Source organism: Trichosurus vulpecula, chromosome 5 (genome assembly GCF_011100635.1).
Source record: "Trichosurus vulpecula isolate mTriVul1 chromosome 5, mTriVul1.pri, whole genome shotgun sequence".
In the NCBI taxonomy this organism is placed as follows: Eukaryota; Metazoa; Chordata; class Mammalia; order Diprotodontia; family Phalangeridae; genus Trichosurus; species Trichosurus vulpecula.
Genome location: NC_050577.1, coordinates 53143451 through 53165043, shown reverse-complemented (window position 1 = coordinate 53165043; position 21593 = coordinate 53143451). Strand labels below are relative to the sequence as shown.

Genomic DNA, 21593 nt, shown 5'->3' with positions numbered 1-21593 from the left:
CATTTGACAAAAGCGAAACAACTGCCCTCAAGGAGCTTACATTCTCTCAGAGAAAACAGCACATAGACATAGAAGAAGATACAAAACGATATGTTTTAACAGAAGTATTTTTAACTATACCCTCAACTTTAAGTCATCTGTAACTTTAACAAGTATGCCATCTATGCTATTTAAATTGACAGAATTCTTCATCAAAGGGCAGCACTCCAACAAGAGAATTCTCTCTGGGCTGGCATTAATTCTTTCATTAATATTGTTTGAGTACAGTCGGTCAGCCCACTTACTATATCAACAAAATTATACCATCACCCAATTAATATTTTGTCATCTCCTTAAGGAGATCATTAGAGACTTTTGGAAATGATTCCTTGTAGTAAAGATATGTCTGTAGAAGCTTACTGGTCTACCAATCTAAGCGCTCTGACAAAAAAAAAAGGAAAAATAGGATGAATGACCTTACCAACGAACGAAAATGAACAAGCATCGAGCAACCATTCTGTACAAAGTACTGTGCCAGACTACGGAAGATAAAAAGATAAATAAGACTTACCCCTGACCTCAGGGAGCTTCCACTCTAATGAAGGGGAGATGGTTAGGGGAAATATAAAATACATATAGAGATAAATATAATGCATCAGAGAACTTTTTTTTTTAAATGCACCCCTGCAGTCTTTAGATTAGGTTTTCCCAGCTTCCATTCTTAAGTGCTCACAGACTACTCTTGAATACTCTGCTCTAGAACTTTGCCAGGGATCCCCATCAATCTTATTGGCCTGTAGTTTTGCAGAATCCACTTTCTTCCCCCTTTGGAAAATCAAGCTATTTCTTCCTTCTAATCAATGCAATCCAGAACTGTGCGTAAACTTTTTGGAAGAAAATCTTTGAGCACTTTCTTCGACTGTGATCCTGGTGAATTCTGCTTCCTGGGTCAGGATGCTTTTTCTCTGGGCAATTTTCTCTGTCCCTCCGCAATTACCTCTGCCGTAGCTCTCCCAGTGGCTGACACAGAGGAGAACAGATTAACTGAAGTCGGAACTACATTTCCCAGTTTACCCTCCTCCGGTGTCTCCCCCTCTAGAGCCGAGGTGGGCGATTCCACAGGGCACTCGCTCGCTCTCCCTGCTGAGCCGTCCTAACCAGGACGAGGCTTAGCTTAGGCGAAGAAGGGGTGGGAGGCGCTTGCATTCACTCGGGCTCCAGCAAAAACCTGCCCAATGCAGCAGACGTTGCTGCTCTCCGCCAGCGGACTCCGCTACAGCACAATGCAGTATTGAGGCGGCCGGAGAGGCTGCAGCCGCAGCCAGCCCTAGGAGGTGCCGCAGCAGCACCGGGCTCGGCCGTCATCGGCAGGCGGGCAGTGCCCGGGGCATCGGGCTAGAGCGGAAGGCAGGAGAAGGCGAGGGAGGAGAGAGCGCCCGTCTGCCAGCCGCGAAGAGGAGAGGAAAAGAGAGGGAAGGAGAGAGTAGAGGGAGCGCCCGGCGGGGCTGGATGCCCGCTTCTCCACCATGAGCATCTGTCCCTGAGCATCCTCCCTGGCTGGGGCAGGCTGAAGGGCAAGGGAGAGAGCCATGCGGGCTGCGGGGGCTGCGGCTCTGCTCCCCTGGCTTCTGCTGGGCGTCTCGGGCATCTTCCCGCTGGCTCTGTGTAGGCTGCCAGGTAAGTTCCCACCGTTGCCCACTGCGGGATGGAGGGAGCTCCGCGACGCACACAGGCCACTTGCTCCCTGGCACATTGCGGGGATGCGCTGGAAAGGGGGAATCCCATTCCCCGGATGTCTGAGAGCAATTGTTTTTATGCGGGTGTAGAGGAGTAAAGCCCAAAGCGGCGGGGTGCGTGCGTGTTTGTGTGGTCGCGTTGGGCTGGAGCCCCTGGAGAAGGTCTTCTTCTTCTTTCTGCAGCCAGGGAAGGATAGGGAAGGGGGATACCCTGTCTTTGGGCCCCGAGCCTGGCAGCTCCCTCTGGGGGCCCCGGGATCAGGGAGGGTTGGGGAAATCCCGGGGAGTCCGAGGGCTCTTGGGCCGGGGTCTCTTCCCAGAGGGGGACTTTTTGTTGTTGTTTGTTTGGAGGGATGGGGGATTGCATCGTGGGAAGGGCATGACCGAGTAGTTGGGCAGCCTTTGGGTTCTGGGTGATGATTTTCGTCTCCTCTCCTCTTTCTTGGCTCCTTTCGCCCCCTCCGCTTCTCCCACCCCGGAGGAGACGCCTTGTTGACGGAGCTGGAGAGAAGGAACGAAAACCGCTTTCTGGAGCGAGAGAACATCGTGCCTCTCCGGCTTATCTACCGCTCTGGAGGCGAGGACCAAACTCGCCATGACGTGCTCACCACTCGGATCCGGGGCACCCCGGCTGGCGGCGGCACCGGCGACGGGCAGGTGAGCGGAGGGCTACCCTCGGAGGTGTGTGTTGTGAAGTAGGGGGCGGGGGAGAGGTGGTTCTGGTTGGTTTCTCCGACGCGCCTTGCCGGCTACCCTGGAGCTGCCACCGCGATCAGATTTCTGTTGCCTCGGAGACAAGGTGCCTTCCTTAACACTGGCGGCCTCTATCCATCCAAATGCTAGTCATGTCGGATGCTCACTGCAGAATGGGTGGCCTGGCCAGGCCGGGCGGGCGGGCAGAGCTTGGCTCATCGCAAGTTCAAGTTTCTGCAGGATACCCCCAAGCTTGGGCAGTGACTCTGCTAGAACGGAAAAGGACAGATGGTCACTTTATTCCCTGATTTAAAAAAAAATAGAGAAAATGAATAGATTCATATTGATGAGTTAGAACAATGTTGTAATAGGACAGAAGTAAGATGAGTTTTTACTCCAGAAGACTTTGTATCTAAGTAACCTTCTCTGTCGTAATCAAAAGCAAATTGGATTAAGGAGGCAAAAAAAAAAAAAAAGACAAAACAAAACAACCATCCCTCTCCACCTCTTCCTGCTAGATTTACAGCTCTCTGATTTGCGCATACCAAGGAGGGTGCCCATCCTCCAACTTCCTAAAAAGGTGTATCTCTTGTTAGGAAAGAATTTTTAGGTGCAATCATCCCAAAACATGTGGATTTGGAAATATTTTAATGGTTTAATTTTTAGTTAGTGTACTATGCTTCCATTAATATTAGGAAGCTATACCTTACCTGAAAATTTATTTGGAGTTGTGAGTTAAATGCCATAAATATTAATAGTAATGTAAATATTTGATATGTTTATAAAAATTGCACTGACAATTCACATGTATCTGATGCAGTCTTTGTAACTGAAGATTCCCATAGACCTGGTTGAAACAAAATGATATTGAAATTTTTTCTTATCTAATGTGGTCCATCAATAGATACCTCATCAAGAGTAGTGCTTTGGAAGGGTTTTTTTTTTTTTTTTGCATATTTGACTGTCACAGGAACTTTTCCAGAGAAGTATGATTAAAGTGATTGTTTGCATGGAGAATATATTGTGTTTGCTTTTGTAAAATTTGCATTTGTTTCCACATATTTAATTCTTTTAAAAGTTTGCTAATGTATGGTAGTAAGATATCTTCCCAGAAATATGATTTCATCATCATGATGTAGGGATCGTGATGTAGAGATCATTGATGTAGAGAACTCCCAGTGAAGAAATTCCCTTTACCAATGCAGATAGTCACTGTTCAGTGCCTTATAGTTTTAGAGAGAGTCCAGGACCCTGAAGAGGTTAAGTGACTTACCCAGGGTCACACAGTCAGTCAGTATGTCAGACAGCAGAGGGTCTCGACTCAGAGGCCAGTACTCCATCTACTTCTGGTTCTCTGTGCACTTTTCTAGGCAGCCTGTGAGATATTCTAAAGGGCCACGATAATAAATATTTTTATTAATGGTAAGTCTTTATGAGTTAACTAAGTCTGCATGATCCAACTGTAATTAAGGGTAGTATCATTTACCCCAAGACACTACTTTTCCTCTGTTTTGATTGATGTCCATAGCTTAAAGTGAAAGTAAGGACCTACTTTTCCTTACTATTCAGACAGTTTCATTTTAACCATTAATAGGAACAGCCCTATAGCAGTCAACTTTAGGTAATTAACTCTCTTTAAAATGAGCACAAAATCTTTCTGGCATAGGAAGGGACTCTAAGACAAATTGAAGGGAAAGTGTAAGCCTGCATCAGTAGAGGAAAGTTTCTCCTCTGGAACTTCCCTATATCATTGAAAGCACAGTTCCAAGTCCCTATTTTTTTTTTCTGGCAGAGAAAGGAAGTTTGCTCCTTTGTAAAATGGAGTTGGGACTATTGGATCTCTGAGGGTCCCTTCCAGTTTTAACTTTCAGAAACTCATCTCTCCCTCCCCAATTCTTTCTTTCCAATAAGTATGTTAGAGCACTGCTTCTTAATCTTTTGAAGTTCATAGATTCATAAATTGTTAGAACTGGAAAGATCTCAAAGACCATTACTTTATGACCACAATGTTCTAGAAGTTCATTATTTCTTAAAAGAGTTGATAAAAGCATATATTTATAAGGGGAGATGAAAAATGCTCTCTATTTGAAAATGCTTTATAAACTTTTAGGTTCTATAAAAGTGTGAGATATTGCAAGAAATCCAAAAGCATATATTCATATACTTTTATTCTAAAGAGAATTATGTTTAACTTACATTATTTATCCAGAAAAAAGTATATGTATATCTATGTAAATGCATATATGTCTGTATCAACAAAGCTCTTTCTTGGTGTCTGTATCTATACTTAGCCACAAGCTAGTTGTTTTGGGGGCTTTTTTTAAACTATAGAATTCAATGATGTTTTCCAAACTGTCCTCAAATCTCATGGGATAATAGATTCCATGGACTACCCCTCTTGACTTTTCTCCCTCATTGCTATTATCTTCCCCCCAACCCATTGAAGTGTCATTGACCAACAAAATGGTCAGGCTTTATTAAACATAAGTTATTATTCCATATAAGAAACAAAAGTATCCAGGGGTAGATAAGCTGTGGCCTTGAGGCCACATGTGGCCCTCTAGGTCCTCAAGTGTGGCCATTTGACTGAATCTAAACTTCATCTGTTCGGTGAAGTTTAGATTCAGTCCAGGGCTGCACTTGAGGACCTTGAGGCCGAAGGGGATTTGTTCTGTGATGTTTGGATAGACAATGTTTCTTATAAATGTGGCTATTTTAAGAAACCACCCGGTGGCATCTTTGAAAACCATTAACCTAGAAGATTAAAACAAGTTTTCTTGGTGACTTCTGTCTTTATGCCATTGATATTTCCTGGTAACTAGCATTGTCTCTTCTGTGAGCTCACCTTAACTGCTAGGATTGAAACTAGTTGTGGGAGCTGGACTCAGATGAGCATAATTAGTCTCTAAGCACAGGGGGTACAAAGCAAAAGTGAAAGCCCCTGTCCTAAGGAACTTACATTCAAATGGGAGGAGACAGCCTATTCACAAATCCATACAGCCTATACACAATCCATACAGAGTCAGTACGAGTTGAAAATGCCTAGTGTCTTAGGTAGCTTTTTCTTGGAAACAGGAAGTTAAAATGTTTCTTCCATTTTGGTGTTGGCATTGTTTCTATGAGATCAGTCTACCAGTTCAGTAAAGCTATGTGCTGCTCTTTCTAATGTCCATGACGTTTGATTATAAAAATAATTTTAGTGCTGTCTTTTTTTGTGGTAAGAATATAACCATATTTTTTTATTTGGCTTGTACATAATGCTCATAATCCCATAGAAGTTTTTTTTTTCTACCAACTTCTTTTCCATTTAACAATTAAATTTGTAGTCCCGAATTCCTTTCTCTAAGCCCATCTGATTAATGTAATAATCATAGATGGTATAAATGAATATTTCTAACTGAAAATAAGAACTGAATCGAATTGTTTTGTAGTTAGTTCCACTAATGAATGCCTGTGAATATAATTAAATTAATATAGTTATTAAGACTTACAGAAATATAGTTACTATATAATGAAAATACTTTGTTAACTTTTTCAGAGTACCATTTCATATATTTATGATATTACTTGGGTGGGCTAACTGGTGCCCAACTTGCCTGAAAGAATTTACTATATCTTCAAAAGTGTGATAAATACTATAGTATTTGGTATGCTTAAGTAGCACGGGGGTGATTTTAAAGGCTAGGGCTAATGGAGCATAAACTATAGCAGGTATCATGAAGTCTGAAAAGACTTCTGATACAGTCTCTTGGATGGACTGGATGTCTGTTCAAAGACTTAGTAAGTCCAAATAGATTCCTTACCTGGAGGAGGTATGTTTGGTGACCTAAGCAAAAATGCTTCCTCTCACTCCATCTTAACTCCCTGTGCCACCCCCCCCCCCCGACACAGCAACTCGAAATACGATCTACTAAGTTACAGAGGGGCTTTAATCTGTGTTGGTAGAAGGAATGCTCACACTAAGAAAATTAGAAAGAACTCTATTTCTTTTGATTAGAGTTCCTTCAATTAATTATCCAATCAGTAAACATTTAGTAAGCACCTACTATGTGCCAGGCATTGGGCTATTCAAGTAAGTTTTGGTTTAGACGTGATTTCACTGGCATGAGGAACTCCTGTTATCACAGCCAAAATTCCTAATGTTGATCAATAACTGTTATTCGTTTCACAATTTTCTAGAGTTGTTTGGGGGGCAATGAGAGGTTAAGCTACTTTCCCAGGGCCACACAGTCAGTATATATCAAAGGAAGATCTTGAACCCAGGCTTCTTTATTTCTTCTCAGCTGGCAGGATTAGGTCCATTACTGATAGCTGAGACATTAGCAATATGTTACTTCTGAATGTCACAAAAAGTTTCCAGGAACAGACTACAGCACAATATTCATTAATTATGCATTCAAAGCAACTGTATAACTTGCTTCGTTTTTATCTCCAAAATGTGATCAATACAGCTGTATTTCTTCTTTGTAAAAAAGTATTGAGTTCTGCAGAGACATTGATTATTTTGTCAGAATGCAATCTCTGTTCTTAGGTATGAAGCCATACTATCTATATGTAGTTTCTTAAATTCACAGTTGCACGGACTCATGTTTCCTTTTTAAATCTCAAGGATGTTTATTAGGCTACACATGGAAATTTTAAAATGGCCCAAGGCCTTGTTTGTGATGTTCATAACAAGCATGCTTGACTAAGGGAAGTCTTGATGCTTTTTAAAAATTACATTATGATAAAACATCAGTAGCCCAAGATCGAGGTCACAGACCCTTTCTATGCTTTTGAAGCATGTCCACAAAACTTGAAGACAGTCAGCTCTTCAAACCCACAGACAACAAGGCAGCTTGAAACATTAGGCCCTATCCTTTCATCTGGCCTGAAATAACTTGTGTTGAGTGCATTTCTATTTCTCATGCATTTTCAATTCAGTTCAACCAACAGTTCAAATGAAAGCACTGATTAAGTATGTATTTGTATGCTGGAGACATGTAAGCATTTCATATTGGATCTTTCTGACCCCCCCTGGAAAAATAAAACTAGATGGTTATATTATTACAACTCTCTGATCTTACTGTGGTCCTTTAGCTATAAATTACATATTGCTCCATATTTTTTTGCATTCTCTTTGTCCTCCTCCAACCAAGCATAAGAGCCTTACTAGCTTTGTGATGCTGGGCAAGTCATTTAACTTTTTCCTGCTTCGGTTTCCTCTTCTATAAAATCAGGATAATAAAAGCACCCACTTCCCAGGGTGGTTGTGAGGTTCAAATGAGACAATAATTATGATGTGCTTAGGTGCTTAGCATAGTGCCTGGCATATGGTAAGCCCTTAATAAATGTTAGCTATCATCATTATCGCATAGTACTGTTAAAAGTAAAGTTCTTTGTAGTTCTTCTTCCTTTTCCTCTAATACAATGCACAAATGTAACATTCATTCTTAAAAATATTTTTTGCCTGCCTTTCATTTTTTTTTCAGTATTTTTTTCTTTGCTTCTGATGTTTTTTATCTGCCTACAGTGGGATCGCCTCTTGTCAGAAACTATTATTTTCAGCAGATGACCTATTTGTGTCTTTCTTCTCCTATTGGATGGAAGGTGATGATACATCCAAAGGGGTCACATAGCTCCAAGACCATGGATTGCAGAATGTGACAACCTCCTCTTTATAATGCTTGAGATAATTAGTGATGACTGGAAAGAAAATCCAGACACACAGGAGGTGCGCACCATTTTTAAGACTCTTTCTTACATGAATAACTAAGTAAGGATGAGCCATACTCAAAAACTGTGCTGCTTAAATTCGGGAATTCTGAGTCAGCTTGACAGTGAATTGACTGTAGGACTGCTTCCCTTGCATAAACAGAGCTCCCAGGAGTTTTCACTTTGGTTAAGTATTTTGCAGGAGTAATGTAAACATTTTTTTAAAATGTGAATTTGTTAAAAAAAAAAGTAGCTGAGTATTAACAAAGTGGTGGAACTAATCAAAACTTTATATGCTGCTGGAGAAAGAGGAAGGGGCAGCAGGGTTACTTTTCAGTTGTTTCTGGAATACATAATCTGCAAATTTACAGTAGTGAAATTCACAAGTACACGGTTTTCCCTACATCCTGTTTCTACACTGTTGGATCCCGTGCCTTATAGACCTCTTGAGATTCTCTAGCTCCTTATGTCTCTAGGAATTAGGTGTGGTGCTTAGTGATTTTATAATGCATAAAGGCAAGCAGGATGGCATAACGACCCCACTACTGATGCATGAGGAACTTCAGGGGTTTAAAGATTGACAAAGAACTCCCAGGAATTTATCTGCCTTCACCTGTGTCAAAGGACTGGAGTATGTTTTATGTTCTCTGTTTATGTCTCCAATGTTTGCCAGATGGGAAGAATCATTTGGGTTTTTTTCCTTATAGAATCCTAATCCCGAGATGTTCCATAGTAGGGGTCAGCAATGTTGCTGGCCCTGAGTGATGTTCATAGGCCTAACACCTATGGATACCCCTGGCAGGCATAAGAATAGGAGGAGGAAATATTTATGTGGGGAGGGAATGGAGCCAAGATGGTGGAGAGAAGCCAGGAAGTTGTCTGAATTCTACCCAGTTTCCCTCGGAAACAATGTTAACTCAAGTCTCTGAAAGAATTCTGGAGCAACAGAATCCACAAAAAGACAGAGTAAAATAGTTTTTCAGTTCAAGATAATTTAGAAGGACTTTAGGAAAGGTCTTTTTCACTTGGGTAAAAGGGAAGCAGAGCCCAACTCAGAGGATGTCTGGGCAAGCCAGTGGGAGGTTCTTAGCCAAAGCACAGATCAGTAACTGAGGCCTCGAGATCCTGGCTCAGCAAGCCAGTGGTACAGCAGGCCAGGTGTGAGGCCTCCAGCCCCAGTGCAGCAGGCAAACTGCCAGCCCGGGAACCCCCAGCACAACAGGTGCGACTAGACTGGGCCACCCCAGTGCAGTGGGCAAGCCACCAGCACATGAGGCCCTAGTGCAGAAAGCCAGTGAACAGGCCCCTGGCTCTAGACCCCCAGGGCAAGAAGCTTGGGACAGTGTCCCCTACCAAAAAATTATTTTATAGAACTAGAAAAAATTAAAAAATTCATCTGGAAGAACAAAAAGTCAAGAATATCAAGGGAATTAATTAAAAAAATGCAAAGGAAGGTGGCCTGGCTGTACCAATTCTAAAACTATATTATAAAGCAGCAATCATCAAAACTATTTGGTACTGGCTAAGAAATAGAGTGCCAGATCAACGGAACAGGTTAGGTACACAAGACACAGTAGTCAGTGACTATAGTATTCTACTATTTGATAAAAACCCAAAGATTCCAGCTTCTGGGATAAGAACTCACTATTTGACAAAAACTGCTGGGAAAACTGGAAAATAGTATGGCAGAAACGAGGCATAGACCAACATCTCACACCTTATACTAAGATAAGGTCAAAATGGGTACACAATTTAGACATAAAGGGTGATACCATAAGCAAATTAGGAGAGCAAGGAATAGTTTGCCTGTCAGATCTATGAAGAAGGAAAAAAATTATGACCAAACAAGAGATAGAGAACATTATGAAATACAAAATGGATAATTTTGATTACATTTAATTGAAAAGGTTTTGTACAGACAAAACCAACACAAGCAAGATTAGAAGGAAATCAGAAAGATGGAAAATTATTTTTATAGCAGGTGTCTCTGATAAAGGCCTTATTTCTCAAATATATAGAGAACTGAGTCAATTTTATAAGAATACAAGTCATTCTCCAATTGATAAATGGTCAAAGGATATGAACAGATAGTTTTCAGAGGAAGAAATTAAAGTTATGTACAGTTATATGAAAACATGCTCTAAGTCACTATTGATTAGAGAAATGCAAATGAAAAGAACTCTGAGGTAACACCTCATACCTATTAGATTGGCTAATATGACAGAAAAGGAAAATGATAAACGTTGGAGAAGATGTGGGAAAATTGGGACACTAATGCATTGTTGGTGGAATTGCGAACTGATCCAACCATTCTGGAGAGCAATTTGGAGATATGCTTGAAGGGCAACCAAACTGTGAATATCCATTGGTCCAGCAATACCCCTATTAGGTCTGTATCCCAAAGAGATCATAAAAAAAGGGAAAAGGGCCAAGATGTATGAAAATATTTATAGCAGCTCTTTATATAATGGCAAAGAGTTGGAGATTGAGAGGATGCCCATCAATTGAAGGATGGCTGAACAAGTTGTGGTATATGGTTGTGATGGAATACCATTGTCCTATAAGAAATGATGAGCTGGCCTATTTCAGAAAAACCTGGAAAGACTTAGATGAACTGATGCTGAGTGAAGTGAGCAAAACCAGAACGCTGTACATAGTAACAGCAACGTTGTGCAATGCTTAACTATGATGGACTTAGCTCTTCTCAGCGATACAATGATCCAAGATAATTCCAAAAGACTCATGGTGGAAAATGCTGTTCACATCCAGAAAAAGAACTGTGGAGTCTGAATGCAGGTCAAGGCACACTATTTTTACTTGTTTTTCATGGCTATTCCGTTTCGTTCTGTTTCTTCTTTCACAATAGGACTAATGTGGAAATATGTTTATGTGATTGTACACATATAACCTATATCAGGTTGCTTGCCATCTTGGGGAGGGGGACTAGCAAGGAGGAGGAGAAGGGGGAGAAAAAATTTGGAACTCAAAATTTTATAAAAAATCAGTGTTGAACATTATCTTTATATCTAATTGGAAAAAATAAAATACCATTTCCAAAAAAAATGTAGGGGGGTGGAACTTGGGAAGAAAGGAAGTGAAGAAAGAAGAAATAAGTAAGGAAATGAGGCAGGAAAGAATGAATGAAGGGATAGAGGAGGAAGAGAGAAAGAGAAAATAAAAAGAAGAAAATAATAATACAGAATAAATATGCAGAGGTTTAAGATTTGCAAGTGCTTTACATTTGTTATCTCATTTGAAGGAGCCAAGGGAGGAAGGAAGCAAAGAGGGAATGGAGGAAGTGGAAAAAGGAAAAATTGGCATTATGGGGAATAGTATGTTGCCATTAATAATTCTCTCTTCCTAACTCAGGATCATCAAGGCTTGTTGCTATCTTTTCTATAGGAGTTGGATGTTAATTGATACTTTAGAAGAACTTTCTCAGATTTTGCAACGGAGACTTTTGGGATATAGCAGATCTTATTCATTCTGGCATTTTTGTGAATGGCAAGTGAATTTATAAGAATGATCAAACTAAAAAGAGGGGAAAATCATATGGAAGTATACATGTTGCCATTGTTTATACTCCAATTGGATGCTTAGACTGATTATTGGTAATTCTTTCTATATAAACAAATTCTTTCTGATATTAAGCCCTAGAAGTATCAGATTAACTGGCACTGTTGCTTTTTAGAAGTCCACAGGCAAAATTTAAAGGCTAAATGAGGATCCATATTTATAAGCCTTATATCTTCCCAAAGCAAATAAAGGTATCATAAACCCTACAGGATTCTGACCAATTAAATAAAAGTGAACTTTTAAATTATTCTTACTTCATGTAGCTTTGATCCAAACCTCAGATTTCATTACTGTGTGGTACCTCTCGTGGGGTGGAGGGAGTGTAAACCAGCACTCTTGGAGAGGTGCCTGGACTTTGAGAGGCTCTATGACCTTATCAGTAGTCACACAACCAAGTATGTCAGAGACAGGCCTGGAACCCAAGTCTTCTTGACTTTGAGTACAGCTTATTGTCCATTATTCTGTGCTAATAATAATCTTTCTTATTTCTAAGGATTTTTAAGCCTCTTGTTAAACTGCTTTCATCATTTGATTTTCTTTTGAAATAGAAATCAATTTTCTGAATTGTAACCTCTAAGTAGATTATGTACATGGTATATATTTTGATTTCAGGAATAAAATTTTAAAATTCTGTGCTCTCATCTAGAAATACCAATTCTACCTAAAAAAATAGGGGAAATAAAGAATTTAAGCTTTTTAAAATTAGGATATTTCTTCTATCAGATGAATAAATTTTAGAATCTATACATATAAGTTAACAAGAGGAAACAACCTTCTTTTTTTTAAATCACTCTAGTTTGCCAAAAACTGACACTTCTCACCAGTACTTACCTTTCATTGGATTTTTTTTTGTCCTTAATAAAGAAGATAAGTGAATATGGGAAGCCAATAATGCTTTGTTAGGGATAAGAATGGAGTAGTCATATTTCTCAAATAGACTTTGGTTCTTCCCCTGTGTCAGTGTGTTTGGGTGGGAAGAGGAGGAAGAGAGGGTATTGAGTCTTGTCTTCTTGGATAGTTTGTTCCTTCTCACCATATTCCAACTGATTCCTTACCCAGGTTGACCTCTTATATCAGGCTAACAGTTTTGGTTTTGGGCACAGTTCTGCCTTTCAAGCATGTCAACTTGACTATAATCTTCATTTGTTCCAACAGTGAGGTCAGGATGAAGAGGTCAGGACATCTTTCCCTTTCTCTTGGATGCAGCTCAAGCAATCCTGTAAACTCTTCCCCTGTCCTTGGAAAAGGCAGCACAGTGGTTAAAGAACAACATTGATGATGCTGTTATCAGAAGAGACTAGCTCCAGTAATTCAAGGAGCTATGATTTTACTGGTGTGATTTTTTCCACCATCAATGAAGATCAAAATAACCCTCCCCTCTCCTAGCCCATGATCCTCATGAGTTGCTGTGGCTGGAAAAAGACCAAAACTGAACAAAACAACAAAACAATCATTACCTCTTGGTCAACCTCCCAGTGATGAGGTTTTCTGAACTTTGCTCAGCTAGCCATAGGTTAAGGATGGCCTTCAGTCTCTAGGTCCATACACCAAGTATTTCCATCCTACTAAGATCTATCAACTCCCATTCCGCACTGATGTAGCCTTTGAGAGACCAAAGTTACCTTCATACCGATAGGGATGGAATGGGATTTTTACTGAGGGATATGAGGAGCTTCATGAAGTAATAATCTGGTTCATCAGATCTACTTTAGTGCTCTCAAGACTCTTGGACATCTTGTTGAGAACCCAGCTAGGGAAACAGCCATCTTATCCATGGCAGAAGGGACGCATATAGAAAGTGTAATAGTAACCAAGTAAGGAGGCTTGAGTTGGGGTAGATGTCTTGCTTAGGGGCTAGTCAAAAGCAGGTTAGATATACATCAAGACACACGACTAGTTTAGGAATAATTAAAGATCAGCCACTAAGTTATCACAGTTCAATGGAAAGAACTGGATTTAGAATCAGAGGACTGGATTTCCAATTTTGGCTTTGCCACTTATTCTCTGTAGGACCTCTGAAGTCATTTAACCACCATAGACTTTCGTTTGCTCACCTGTAAAGTGAGGAGATTGGAATAGATGACTTCTAATGTTCCTTCTAGTGCTACATCTATGGTCCTTTGGTCTCTTTGACGGCAGCAGGCAAAGGCAATCTGATATGATGGATAGCAATTTGGGAGAGAAGGTGTTCTGACTTTGTAGACAGTGCGAGAACTTTCTATCATCAAATCCCCAACTTTACTATTTCCTCCACCTCTCTCATTCTCAAAGGGATCTATTTTTTTTTCTTTTTTTTCTCCTAGGCTTGGTACTATGGTGCTTGGGGACTATGGTGCTGAGGGATTGTCTCTATCTTTTCAAGAACTTTTAGTCATGACTGGTGCCATAGTTTCTGGATTAGTTGGCAGACTCCAGTGGGGCATTTTCTCAGGATTTGGCAGGCTGTTTGGGTGGGAAGAGGAGGAAGAGAGGGTATTGAGTCTTGTCTTCTTGGATAGTTTGTTCCTTCTCACCATATTCCAACTTGTTGGATGTATATAGTTGATGCTCTAAAAACCACAATGTAGTTTTTTTTTTCACAAGTCAAGTCAATACGTTTATTAATCGCCTATTGCATACCAGACACTGCTTAACCTCTGAGGATTCAAAGAAAAGCAAAAACACTCCCTGCCCTCAAGGAGCTCCTTGTCTAATGGGATGGATAGTTATTTTCATAAACAACTATGTACAAACCAGATATGTAGAAAGTAAGTTGGAATTAATCTCAGAGGGAAGGCACTAGCATTAAGGATGATCAGAAAAGGCTTCTTACAGGTAGAATTTTACTTGAGACTTGAAAGATGCTGGGAGGACAGGGGGCTGAGGTGAGGAGGGATAGGGATAGACTTCCAGGTATGGGGTAGAGTCAGTGAAAATCCCTGGAGTCAGGAGATGGAGGAAAAGAAAGAAAGCCAGTGTCACTGGATTGTAGAGAATGTGAAGGGGAGGAAGGCATAAGAAAACTGAAAAGGGACCAAGCTATGAAAGACTTTAAAAGCCGGACAGAGCATTTTATATTTGATGCTGGCAGTAATAGAAAGCCACTGAAGAATGGTGAGGTGAGATGGTCGGGCATACACTTTAGGGAAATCACTTTGATGGCGAAGTGGAAGATGGTCGGGAGTGGGGAGAAACTTGAGGTAGGGAAGCCAACCAAAAAGAAGCAAGAGATGCTTGCAATTTAGGAGATGAGGGAAGGGAATAAACATTTATGTAGTATGAGGTAGTTGCTGTTATTATCCCCATTTTACAGTTGAGAAAACTAAGGCAAACATAAGTGAAGTGACTTGCCCAGGGTCACACAGCTAGGTCAGATTTAAACTCAGATCTGTGCTTTAACCTAAGTGCCTCCGATGAGTAGATGGAATATTCATTTTTGATATAGCAACTTAGGTTTGTGCCCAGTTCCATCTCCAATTGATAGAATTACTGGAAGTGATGTGGTGTGACATTAGTTGTGAGTTATTTTAATAAATGCCTTTCCAAAACAAATGACAAGGCTGAAATGTAGACCATCCAGTACCTAGGAGGACAGAATAAATTTTTTTAAAAAATTTTCCACTTTTACCAAGGTAAGCAAATACTCAGTTTCCAGACCCATTATTCTGAATAAAATAGAGGTACAATCCATATACAGGCAAAACTCTTAGTGACTCGGATAGGAGACCATACCTTCAGTTAGCATATCCGTAAACAAAAGAGCTTGGACTCAGTGATCTTTGAGGTCTCTCCCAGATCTAATTGCTATGATCCCATGATGAGACTTCTGAAGAAAGTGAACATTTCGATTCAGGGCTGTAAAAGTAAGGCTTACATTTTGGGGCCTACTGTTACAGAAGCCATGTGATATAATAATGACCAGCATTTATATAGCTCTTCAGGGTGTGACGGGGCCTTCCAAATATCGTCTTATTTCCCCCCCACCTCCCCAATAATGATGGCAGGTACATGCTGTTATTATTTTTTTTACAAATGAGGAAATTGAGGCTTAAAGAGATTTTTTTTTGCCCAGAGGTTTAAGTGACTTGTTACAAAGCCTAAGGCAGGATTTTAACCTAAGTCTTCCTGACTCCAGGTCCAACACTCTATACTATGTGCCACCTAGGTGCGCTTAGATATTATAGATGTTTGGAAGTAGAATGGGCCGGTAGGTGGCGCCATCGTGCACAGACTGCCAGGTCTAGAGTCAGGAAGATCTAAGTTCCTAGCTGTGTGACCCTGGGCAAGTCACTTAACCTCTGTTTGCCTCAATTTCCTTACCTGTAAAATGAACTAGAGAAGGAAATGGCAAACCGCTCCAGTATCTTTGCCAAGAAAACCTCAGATGCGGTGACAATGAGACAGACGTGACTGAAATGACTGAACAAGAACAAAGTCAAATGGTATGCTGGGTAGAGGACTGATCTTGAAGTTAGAAAAACCTAGGTTCAAGTCCAGGCTTTTAAACATCCACACATACCAGCTGTGTGACACTGGGCAAGTCACTTAGTGTCCAAGTCAACTCTCTAAGACTATAAGTTTAAGAACATTTGCTGATCTGCATTGGCTGACAGACTTTTCTCATTGGAGAATTTACCACTAATGAAACATGCTAAGTTTGTGTGTATGTGTGTTTATATACAAACATGCATACATACACACACAGCTGGTCAATATGTACTCACATGCTGTTTTCAAGCTTAATCCCTTAATAATTATTTTACCAATCAATGAATGAAGTATTTAGTAAGCCCTTTTATATATACAAAGCACTGGGGATACAAATGGGGAAAGAAACTTGGGGAAATATGTGCATAGGATTAATTTGCTCCCAAATTAAATCAGTCTTAGCAGAATAATCACAGTGGTAAGCTAAATCTAGTAATGCTTCTCAAGGACTTAAAAAAAAATTCAGGTCCTGAGGGCCTCAATTGTAGAAAAGTAGAAAAAAATGTATTTGTTCTGAGATCCTGTGAGAGCTCATCTAATTTAATCCCTAGGTTAAGTTTAGCATGCTGTCCTTGCGTGGTTAATGTTCTTTCCAAGTTCATGTTCTCACATAGTTAATGAAGGAAGAATACCATTAATTTAGAATCTATCATCCATTTCAGTTTGAGAATATTTATTGTCCAGTGAATAAAATAAAGCTTTCTAGGGGTTATTTGACCAATCAATCATTTACAGTTTGACTTGATTCTTTTAATTTTTAAACAATAAAACCTATAGCTTCTACCTATCCTCTTCCAGGAAAATAGGGTGCACATTCCTCGGTTTAATTTAAATTGCACAAACAGAAACCAGACTGAAATATGGCTGCTAATAGAAAGTCCTGGTTTTACCAACCCAAGTTTCTGTTCCTGAATTTTTGCCTTGGCTTTTTCCTAGACATTCATTATTTCTTTCTTTAACTTCTTCCCTGTCCTCCCTGCTTCTTTGGCCTCTTCATTTGCCGTATTCCTCCGAATGGGGTTGGGCTGGGTTTAAGTTGTCTTTCCCATGACCCTCAGTTTGTTTTGCTGTTCTTTCCTCACTCTATTTCTGTCAGGTGCCCCTTTCTTTCCTTAGCAACTAAGGTAAAAAATCAAACCTTTAAAAGGCCATTTACATTCCGTGTTGGGAATTCTGCTAGTTGTTTACTGTTAGACCTGTTTCTTTGAGGAATCATAAAAATGAAATATAGCCTTACCAATCAGTCTTCCTATCTAATACCTAACTTTAAATTAGGGGTTCTTAACTTGTTTTGTGTCATAGAACCATTTGGCAGTCTGGTGAAGATGAGACTGGGGTCAGCTACTAAACCAAACCCAGGAGCACTGATAGACCCCATCCATGCCAATATACAAAGCTACCTTGCTTTCTGTTAACTCTCTTAATTACTTTGACAGCTGTGGTCACAATAAGCTTACTGTCCTATCAAGTCATTTAATAGTTTCTTGTAGCTTATATTTACTGAACATTACCATCTTTGCTACTTGTCCCAGAATTTTTTTCTTCTGTTGTTTTGTGTGTTTTTAATATTTTATTGATTCTCTTTCCCCCCCATCTTTATCAGTATTTACTAACTCACCCCTCCAAAAAAAAATCCTTCATTTCTAAGACGTAAGTATAGTCAGGCAAAATACACTGACACATTGGCCATGTCTAAAAATGGATGCCTCATTCTGTATCTGTAGGGCATCACCTCTCTGCCATTTAGTCAGTGAACAAGCATATATTAAGCATTCACAATGTGCCAGGAATTGTGCTAAGTGCCGGGAATACCGAGAAAGGCAAGGACAGTCCCTGCCATCAAGGCATGACATGGTGTTTGTCCCTGTTCTCCAAGGGACCAGTGATATCACTGGTGATGTCTTGACTTGCATGTGAATTGGATTTAAATAAGGCAGAGCAAAGTCCTCAGCCTCACTCTCTCTTCCCGAGTCATTGGAGTCCAGTGGCAGGACAAAAGTCATTGACTATGGCATGACATAGAGGATGGAAAGCCAGCTGCAGAGTCAGGTAGACTTGGGTTCAAATCCTTTCTCTGACACATATTGGCTATGTAATTAACACTGGTCAAGTTATCAAATTTCTCTTAATTAAATTAAGAAAATTAATTATTTCCCTTAAATTATTAAATTTCTCCATGCAACTCCCTGATACTATAAACTGTAGATTAGAAGGAGTCTCTATTGGTAAATGGAGTTTCCTCTCTGGAGGAATTTACTTCTTTGGTATAGATCAGAGAATTACAGACCAAATAAACAAACGAACAAAATGGCAACCTTTTAAATAAAATATATTATTGACCCACCACCTCCAATTTAATTTAAACTGGAAGGGAAGAGTTTAATCTCAGGCTGGCCTCAAGGAGTTTACATTCTAATAGGGAAGATAACATACAAAAAAACCCCAAACCCTGTACAAAAAAGTTTATGCAATTTAAAGGCAAGCAGTGGGAGAGCCCAATTAAGGCCTCCTGAAGAAGATGAGATTTGAGGCAGGTCTTGAAGGGAAACAGGGAAGTCAGGAATCAGAGGTGAGGAAGAATATTCTAGATATAGTAGATAGCCAATGAAAAGTCATGGAGTTGGAAGATAGAGGATCCTGTGGGAGGAACAGCAAGAAGGCCAGCGTTGCTGGATCTTAGAGGATGTGGATAAAAATACTGGAAAGGTTGGAAGGGACCCAGCTGTAAAGTACTTTAAAAGCCAAACAAAGGATTTCATCTTCGATCCTGGAGAAGTAGGGAGCCACTGAAGTTGATGTAGGGAGCCTCAATGAGGTCAGAGCTATTCTTTAGGAAAATCACTTTTGGTGGCTAGCTCAGTGGAAGAGACTTGAGGCAGCTGATGGCAATAGTTTAGGTATGAGAGCAGAAGCCCTGCATGGATAGCAGCTGTATGAGTGGAGACAAAGGAATGTGTACGAGAGATATTTCGAAGGAAAAACAAGGAGACTTGGCAAAAGATGGTATATGTGAGGTGAGTGCAGAGAAATAAGTGGATAACAAGGTGCCAAACAGGGATGCCAAGAGGTGCAGCTTCCATCATCTGCTTTCTGAAGTCATGATTAATCTATGTGTTGATCAGAGTTTTGAAGCCTTTCAAAATTGTTTTCCTATATATTACATGCACTTTCTGTAAATTGTTCTCCTGTACCTGGATTTTTCCTATGTTTTTTGAGAAAGTAACATCCAATATTCTAAATATGATTGAATTTGATCTAGCCATCTCAGAAAGACTTTAAATATGGAGGCAATGATGTATTATGTGGCCATTGTCTGAGGGCCAGCCTAGCTTTATCAAGTAAGAGTAAGTTTATCAAATAAGAGATTTATCGCAAAGATTAGTCACCAGGTAATTTTCTCTGGTCAGGGCAATTCACAAAGACCTTTGTCAGTAGAGAGGAAGGATTGCAATCTGTAGCATGCAGTATCTCTTCTACTGATGAATTCAGGTATCCCTAAAGTATTATAAGGTATGATTGACTCTATATACCATATTTAATCAAAAGGATTGTTAGATCCTCCCCACCCCCCTTTGCCTATTGTTGCAGTTTGGCACTGGGTTAATGTTTTCATTTATTTTTCTGTAATTAAACCCCCTATTGCTTCTTGAATAATGTAATTATTCTGTTTATCATTCTTTTTCTTCAGTTAGTCACCCCATATATTGCCTGGATGATTTTACATCTAATTGTAATTACTTTCTGTTCTCTGCAACCAAGAGATGGTTATATTTTATGTGTAACGATTTCAGGGGCAATGGAAAATCTCCACATGCCTTCCCCAACCCGCCACCTTATGCTTCTCTTATTTACTGCCTTGAATATCTCAGTTAGGGTCTCATCCCTAAAGGGGATTTTTGGCTCTGATCTTCATTAAAATGAACATGCCCTCGGGGGGGGGCATTTAACTTTAAACTATTATCAGTTATTGTTATCAGTCGCTTTTGTGTGGATGTAGGGTCCAAAGACAGACTTCTTTGGGAAGAGGGAGAGAGGCTGGAGAAGAGGAGCTGAGAAGTAGAAGGGGAGGAAACCATGATCAACCTCAAAGAAGTCTTGAGAAAGGGAAGGCAGAATTCGTAATTGTCCTTAGTAGAACATCCTGACTAGTGGAGTAGAAGGAATCCATTTGAACGTAGCAGAGTGATCCAAAACTCACTGGAATCCCAGACTCTTAGAAATGAAAGGAGCCTAGGAGATTCATCCAGTCCTCTTTAACCGCCCTTTGGAAAGGACCAGGATAAGGACTAAGCCAGTGACTTCATTGAGATAGAGAATTCCTGGGAAGAATGCTCCCTCTACTAGTGCAGATCAGCTCCTAGCCTTCTTGAGTGATTTGATCAGTCACCCAGTTAATGTGTCCGATGAGGAACTTGAACCCAGATCTTCCTGGTTTATGCCTCTTCTATAGCATTTTCAGGTTTGCAAAATACTTTCCACATACAATCTAAAATGACTCCGAGGTACCACAATTGTTATCATCTTCATCTCACGATGGAGAAGCTGATGCTCAGAGGTGCTAAATGACTTGTTTATGGTTAGACAGTAAGTGTAGGAGTTGGAATTTGAACTAGGGCTTTTTCTGAGTCCTAGTCCATTGGAGTTAGGAAGTTGTTATTGGTGTTGTTGAGTCATTTCAGTTGTGTCTGACTCTGTATGACCCCCTTTTAGGGGTTTTCTTGGCAAAGATCCTGGAGCGGTTTGCCATTTCCCCCTCAAGCTCATTTTATAGATGAGGAAACTGAGGCAAACAAGGTTAAGTGACTTGCACAGGGTCATACAGCTAGTAAAGTATCTGAGGCTGGAATTGAACTCGGCACTCACTCTATTAACTGCACCACTTAGGTGCCAGCACATCCAAAGCACTGCTATTTATTATTAGTATTATTATTAGCCCATGCTATCTTAAACTCCCACTAGACTACAGGAATCTTTTTTTTTTATTTAAGAGTATCTCTGTTCTCATCCAGCTTCTGCTCCCATACTCCCAGTGAGCTCAGTACTTATCAAAGAGAGAATATTTTGTTGTTGGAAGGCTTAACTTGGAGAATTCTTGGAAATTTGCTGAGCCAAATTTGTGTCCTAGAAACTTCCAAGTGTTGGTCTTAATTCTTACAGAATCCTTATAAATGGTCACAATCCAGGATTATTCCAGGTTGCCTTTAGGGCAGATTTCTCTCCATTTCTCCATTTTTACCTCATTATTTAGCTGTCTTCGATTTAGAAAAATATCGGGCCAGTAGACTTGGCATGAACATGAGCCATGAGATTTTACTTACAGTCTTTCTTGCAGCTGCGATACCCATGGCATGTTCCAAGATAGTATGAGACTAAAAACTTTGGCACTCTTCTGACTGTGGTTTCATATGATTTTTCCCAAGAGTTTCTCAACAGCGCTGGCTAATTTGC

General features: G+C 40.1%; 1 protein-coding gene across 1 annotated transcript in view; it reads left to right on the top strand.

Annotated features, from left to right (window-relative positions):
- The first annotated feature begins 1218 nt into the window (after positions 1–1218).
- ADAM22 (ADAM metallopeptidase domain 22) overlaps positions 1219–21593 on the top strand; it is a 268564-nt gene continuing 248189 nt past the window's right edge. Inside the window, exons 1-2 of the mRNA XM_036759864.1 lie at positions 1219–1656; positions 2197–2372. Coding sequence (XP_036615759.1) covers positions 1569–1656; positions 2197–2372 — 264 coding nt within the window. The 5' untranslated portion in view covers positions 1219–1568. The remainder of the gene's footprint in view (positions 1657–2196; positions 2373–21593) is intronic.